Genomic DNA, 6807 nt, shown 5'->3' on the forward strand with positions numbered 1-6807 from the left:
CAATGGATAAATGACGTATCGTGAAAGACTTATAACGCGTCACTAACGTATATCAATAAAGAGTAAGAAATTGATCATAATCCACCCAAAAAATCACGAACTGTTGTGTCATTTCGTCCTGTCTTTGGATTCCAGAGTTCACATTACCCAACATTGACGCACCTGTTGCAAATATTTTTGTAATTGAAAATAAATATAAAAGTATGTTAGAAAATGGTTGTTTTATAACGATCTGATCCCGAGGTTGTTAATCCTTACGTGTCGCACGTACGTTGGATCATATGTCGGATTATCTCCGATTGACAGGGGCGTTTTGCGTCACAGCCGGCGTTTATATAGACTTAGTGTACACCAGATCGTCAGAAGCGATCTATATTGCGTTTGGTGTTGACCGTATACCTAGCTAGATCGGAACAGTTGTAAGAGGCTTACCTGCAGCGATGGAGGAGACGAATACCACTGCACTGACAAATGAAGCCAGGGGTTTCTGTGAAACATTTGGAGATTCTGTCACTTCAAACAGCACTGGATTTGACTGGGTGGCAGCATGTGTACACACAGCTGTGATAGTTTCCAACAAACTTGGAAATTCATCACCATTAGTCATGCTTCTGATAAAGAACTTGAAATATATCAAACTTATGAGCGAAAAAAGAGGATATATCGTCGAAAGTCCGCAAGAGTATGAAAATGTTTCGAAAATATTTTCGTTCCCAGTCGCATTTTGTACCAGTGAGTTCAAAGGTAGAAGAAATATCGAGAACTGCTCGAGTATTCTCTACGAATACAAAGTCGCTGGCATGCCGGAGCTTAAAGCGTTTTGTGAGCAGCAAGATGAATTTCATACCAGCAAAATTTGCGTGGGTTTAATTCAGTTTCAGGCGATGGTGTTTAACATCACCCAGTATTTTGAATTAAGCGGAGAGCTATTTTTCTACGCCTATGTCTATCCTTTGGTGGCGCTGCTTGTCCTGCTATCAAACGTTCTCCTAGTACTGACTCTCTTGCGGGGACGGTTTTCGTCAGCAGCACACCTGCTACTCGTGGCCATAGCCTTGATGGACACACTGACCATTGTACTGCCCACCCCATATCTGTTCTACTACTTGACGCTAGGCAACTACCTGTCATACATTTCGTACAACAACTGTGTCGCTATCGCCGCTATTTTAATGTACGCATCTCCGATATGTCATGGCATTTCTGTCTGGCTAAACTTTGGACTGGCCTTACAGCGCTATTCACTCCTTTGGACTCACACTTATATTAATAGCTCACTCTTGCGGAGAAGGTTCTGTGTCATCTTCATACTTGTCATCATCCCAGGCGTCTCGGCTGTCTTCCTCCCAGGCATCCTCACTCTACCAGATTACCCTGTTGTCTACGTCTATTCCTCTAACGACGAAGAAATCATGACGACTTTGAAAACGCCACTCATGAACATGGATACACAGTTACGTCTTGCACAGGTGTACTTAGCACGATGTTTTTTTGTTCAGGTAATTCCTTGTATGGGTATGCTGACGTTTTGTGTGGAAATTGCTGTCAAATATAAATCGGTTGTGAAAGCGCATAGCAAAATGACGACAAATGAGAGAGGGAGTGGTGACTGGGAAAACAGTCAGACTTTGAATTTAGTTTTCATGTACATGCTAGCAATGTTCCTCGTGGCTGAGGTGCCAGTGGCTGGAGTGGCGTTTACTGCGGCCATGGCTGCTGTAAATAACGGGAGAATCGACGATAACGTACGTCTGGTGGCCTTTATCACAAACATCATCATCTTATTCACCTCTCCGCTCAACTTACTCGTATACACGTACCAAGGGGACTGGTTCAGACACAACTTAAAACAGCTTCTCTCGTGGAAGTGCAGGAGACCTCGACAGGAGTCCCGATTGGAAGGCAGTACCCAGTCCAGGACTATTGACTGTGAGGAGTAGCACAGCGGTTACTATAGATACCAAGTAGGCTAGACCAGGACTATTGACTGTGAGGAGTAGCACAGCGGTTTCTATAGATACCAAGTAGGCTAGACCAGTACTATTGACTGTGAGGAATAGCACAGCGGTTACTATAGATACCAAGTAGGCTGGTCCGGGACTATTGACTGTGAGTAGTAGCACAGCGGTTTCTATAGATACCAAGTAGGCTGGTCCAGGACTATTGACTGTGAGGAGTAGCACAGCGGTTTCTATAGATACCAAGTAGGCTAGACCTGGACCATTGACTGTGAGGAGTAGCACAGCGGTTACTATAGATACCAATTAGGCTGGTCCAGGACTATTGACTGTGAGGAGTAGCACAGAGGTTACTATAGATACCAAGTAGGCTAGACCAGTACTATTGACTGTGAGGAGTAGCACAGCGGTTACTATAGATACCAAGTAGGCTGGTCCGGGACTATTGACTGTGAGTAGTAGCACAGCGGTTACTATAGATACCAAGTAGGCTGGTCCAGGACTATTGACTGTGAGGAGTAGCACAGCGGTTACTATAGATACCAAGTAGGCTGGTCCAGGACTATTGACTGGAGGACGATTGCACATGCGTGCGTTTGAATGGTTGTGTTTTTCCCAGCTCTTGAGAATATCCAAGTTTATTTCTACATTTCTTGACTTGAACAAGTGAGATATCCACAGAAGATCTTGATGTAGGTGGTGAGGCTCGATTTGATTCATATTTGGTGTTTTTGACTTTTGAACATGTTGTGTAATGAGGGTAACCCTCTCGACTCGGCCGTCTCTCTCTAGTTCGCTGCCGCTGTAATGGCGCCTTTACCTGTGGCACAGGTGCCCCGATCGTCCTGCAAGGTTATCGACGCCGCTGACGCTATGGGTGATACATGTTCAACAGCACGTAAACGTTACCGATCTTCTGATTTATTTTATTTGAAAAGTGAGTTGGAGAACAAAAAAATGAAAATTTCAACTAATGACCTGCTTGATATTCACATTTCTGATGTCGACGAGTCTACCCAGCCATCCCCCGCCCGTGTTGACTCTCCTGGTCTCGTACGTGTCGAGGCACTAGTAGTACAGTTGACGGAAAACATGAGTAGTATGCACTCTTTGTTTTCGAAAAAACTTGACATTTTTTAACATAATGTGATGGCAAAAATGGCAGATGTTTTGGATATCAAAATAAAATCCGAAATGAACAGTTTACAGATGGACATGAACTCAAAATCAAACGATGAAGTTGAAAAACTAAGACTGGAGTTTGAAAGGAAATTAAGAACAATGAAAGACATTTGTATATCTAGTGACGGGAACACTACGTTGAACGTGGAGGTTACGAAAATCAGGGAGGAAATGCAAGGTCTGAAGGAGGAACTAAAAAGGGATTCTGCTCGAATAAATAACAAAAACCATGTACCGAGTCCCCTGCTGGCTGATAGGCAATTTAACATTGCAATTAAAAACCTCGTACAGTCAATACAAGAGAACGAAAACAGTGACACTGAACATACTAAACAAAATGTGAACACATTCTTACGAGCTGGACTCAAATTGCCAAGGGTAAAGATAACTCGTGCAGTCAGGAAACAATTAAGAGGCGGTTACCCTGGTGTTATCATCGCAACTGTGGACACAACAGAAAATAAACAAAAAATCATGGAAACAAAAAAATTGATGGCCACTCCTATATAGGGCGGAACAGGACCAGTCTCCATAAAACCGCGAAACGTGGATCCGGTGGTGTTGGTTTTTTACTACATAACAGTCTGTTCGATCGTTTCCACATTGAAACTGTTGTGACTTAAATGAAGGTATATTATGGATCAAACTTGAAAGTAATTACTCAAAGTTAAATATGTTTGTATGTATCATTTATTTGCCTCCAGAAAATAGCGCCAGGGCAATTGACCCCGCCATCCTTTTTAACACTTCAGCAAATCAGTATGTATCAAGCCCAGGGTTATCTCTGTATAATGGGTGATTTTAATGCACGAATTGGAGATCATAGTGATTATATTGAGGGTGTGGATCTCATCCCTCCCAACAACACTTAGATACTGTGGTCAAGGGTTTTGGCGATATGTTTCTGGATTTCTGCACAGATTGTAGTAAATGTGTTCTTAATGGCAGAATTGGTTCAAATGGTTATACATGTATCTCTACTAAAGGTAAATCAGTTGTTGATTACGTGTTGGCACCACATGAGCAACTTCATATATTTAATAATTTTAAAGTGCATAAAATGACCGACTTGATTAGTAGTCTAGATATTGCTGTCCCTGAAAAATACCTGACCACTCTTATCTGGAGTGCATAGTACACGTTCAAAATAACGTATATGATACAAATCAATCAAACACTAGCAAGGAAAATTTTAAAATGCATGCTAAAAAGTTAAATGCAAAGAAACTGCCCGACAATTTCCTGGTAAATAGTGATGACCAACTATTAATCATGAATATAATTAAACGTATAGAGAATAAATTGTTTAATGTTAATGATGTAGATGATGCATATGCAGAGTTTCAGGATTTTCTTCTAAGTGAGATGGAGAAGTCTGGTGCACGATATGCTGATAAGAAAAGCACTAGAAACATAAATAGAAAATCCCTATATAAGCCATACTGGGATGATGTGCTACAACAAGCATGGGATAATGGCAAGGTCAATGAAAGGTCATGGCTTAGATGTAATGTTTCAACAGCAGAGTGTAGGCGACTAGATATATTGCAATGCTAGAAAGTCCTTTGACACTATTCATAGGCGGTATAAACGCCAATATCAGCAAAAAAACCAATCAGATCTGAATGATAAATTCACTAAACTAATAGTAGGGATTTCTGGAAAGAAATTGGTAAACTAGGTATCGCTGAGGACAGAAAACCTACGATTCCCTTTGAGGTTTAGGATGACCAAGGCATAGTACATCGAGATATCCCGTCAGTTATTGAACGTTGGAAAACGGATTACGAAATGTTATTATCCACTGATCACGGATCTGAGGCGTATAATCAAGCACATTTTATGTCCATATGCGATGACCTGAAAACTGGTAATATATCTCCTGATACAGTACGGATGTAGCCATGTTAAATGCAAAAATAAATATTAAAGAGGTAAATCAGCTAAAAATCATAAAGCCTCTGGCATTGACTGTATACCGGCGGATCTATGCTATACTCAATAATAAGTAAATGTTTCGATAGCGGAGTCGTACCGGGTAAGTGGCGAGAAGTGATAATTAATCCCATAATCAAGCCAAACAGTACTGACCCTCAGGTACCGTTAACTTACAGAGCAATAACTCTACAGACTATCCCATGTAAAATTTATTGTAGTATTTCAAATAATCGTTTAACAAAGTGGCTCGAAATGAATGGGAAATTGACTGATGAACAAAATGGATTCCGCAAAGGTCGCAGTTGTCAGGACCATATCTACACCTTATACAGTATTATAAATAACAGAAAGAACGCTGGACAGTCTACTTACACTTGTTTTATTGATTTACAAAAAGCATTCGATACGGTAAATAGAAAAATTTTATGGTATAAGTTGCAACGTATTGGAGTTAAAAGAAGTATATACAATGCCATACTTTCTCTTTATGAAGACGTCACTTGTTACGTCAGAATAATGACGTCATTACTAGTGGCATCAGTGTTCAACGCGGTTTAAAACATGGCTGTTTAATGTCTCCAGTTATTTTTCTATATATATTAATGATCTAATTGAGGATCTGAAAAATTCTGAACATGGTATACATATAGATGATATTTGTGTTTGTTCGTTGTGCTACGCTGAAGACATTGTATTAATGGCCCCCAATGAAGGGAACCTTCAGAAATTATTGGATATTGTTGCGGATTGGTGCCGTAAATGGAGGCTTAGTATCAACCCTTCGAAGTCTAAAATAGTCCACTTTCGACCAAAACACCCCCCAGAAACTGGTGTCTAGTTTACCTGCGGAAATGTTTACATAGAAACTACTAACAGTTATAAATATCTTGGGCTTTGGCTTGATGAATATCTAGATCTTAAACTTGCTGTGAAGGAGCTAGCTTAGTCCGCGAGTAGAGCACTCGAGTCGGGGCCTTGACAGTTAAGTTCATCTCTGTGGGTGGTATGTCGTTTCCCGTTTTTAATAAATTATATGAATCTCTAGTGGAGCCAGTATTATTTTACTGTAGTGCCATTTGGGGGCAATCCGAACACCGTATTATAAACAATGTACCAAATAGAGCGATGGAGTTATTTCTAGGTGTTGGTAGAAATTCTTCCAATCTAGGTAAAAAAGGCGATATGGGTTGAATGTCTTGTGTATCCAAACAACGAATTGAAGTTTTTAGGTTGTGTTGTAAGTTAAAATCGGTGGATAATGACCGTATTCTGTACAAAGTCTATTCATGGTACTCCAGGAAAGGTAAATCATGTGATGTAAAAGCTAAAAAATTTGCAAGTAAGTTTGGTATCGCCAATTTCATTAATGACGCTCTAAATTCAACTAAATCCGTTATGTCAAAAATGATCATCAAGGATGAAGAGACGTGGTTCTCCAGTCTTTGGTGTGATAAAGGTAACATTAACGGCAATACATTTCGAAACAACCGGAACATTACGTCACCACTTTAATGCCGAGACCACACCGTAGTGTATTAGCCAAGTTAAGAAGTGGCAGCTTACCGCTCCTTATAGAGACGGGTAGATATACACGTCCAGTCACTCCATTAAATGACAGGCTGTGCAATTTCTGCGATAATAAAATTGAGAATGAAATCCACTTTTTATGTGAAAGTAATTTAGATCAATCATTTATTTCTATGGACCATAACGACAATTTATTTTTCTA

At 40.2% G+C, this 6807-nt stretch overlaps 1 protein-coding gene across 1 annotated transcript; it reads left to right on the forward strand.

Annotated features, from left to right (window-relative positions):
• Positions 1–440: 440 nt before the first annotated feature.
• On the forward strand, positions 441–1940 carry LOC110445862 (sex peptide receptor-like). Its single transcript, XM_021490690.1, has one exon. It carries the CDS (start codon positions 441–443, stop codon positions 1938–1940), a length of 1500 nt encoding a protein of 499 aa, XP_021346365.1.
• The last annotated feature ends 4867 nt before the right edge of the window (positions 1941–6807 follow it).

The sequence above is a fragment of the Mizuhopecten yessoensis genome, unplaced genomic scaffold, assembly GCF_002113885.1.
Source record: "Mizuhopecten yessoensis strain PY_sf001 unplaced genomic scaffold, ASM211388v2 scaffold2389, whole genome shotgun sequence".
Classification (NCBI taxonomy): Eukaryota; Metazoa; Mollusca; class Bivalvia; order Pectinida; family Pectinidae; genus Mizuhopecten; species Mizuhopecten yessoensis.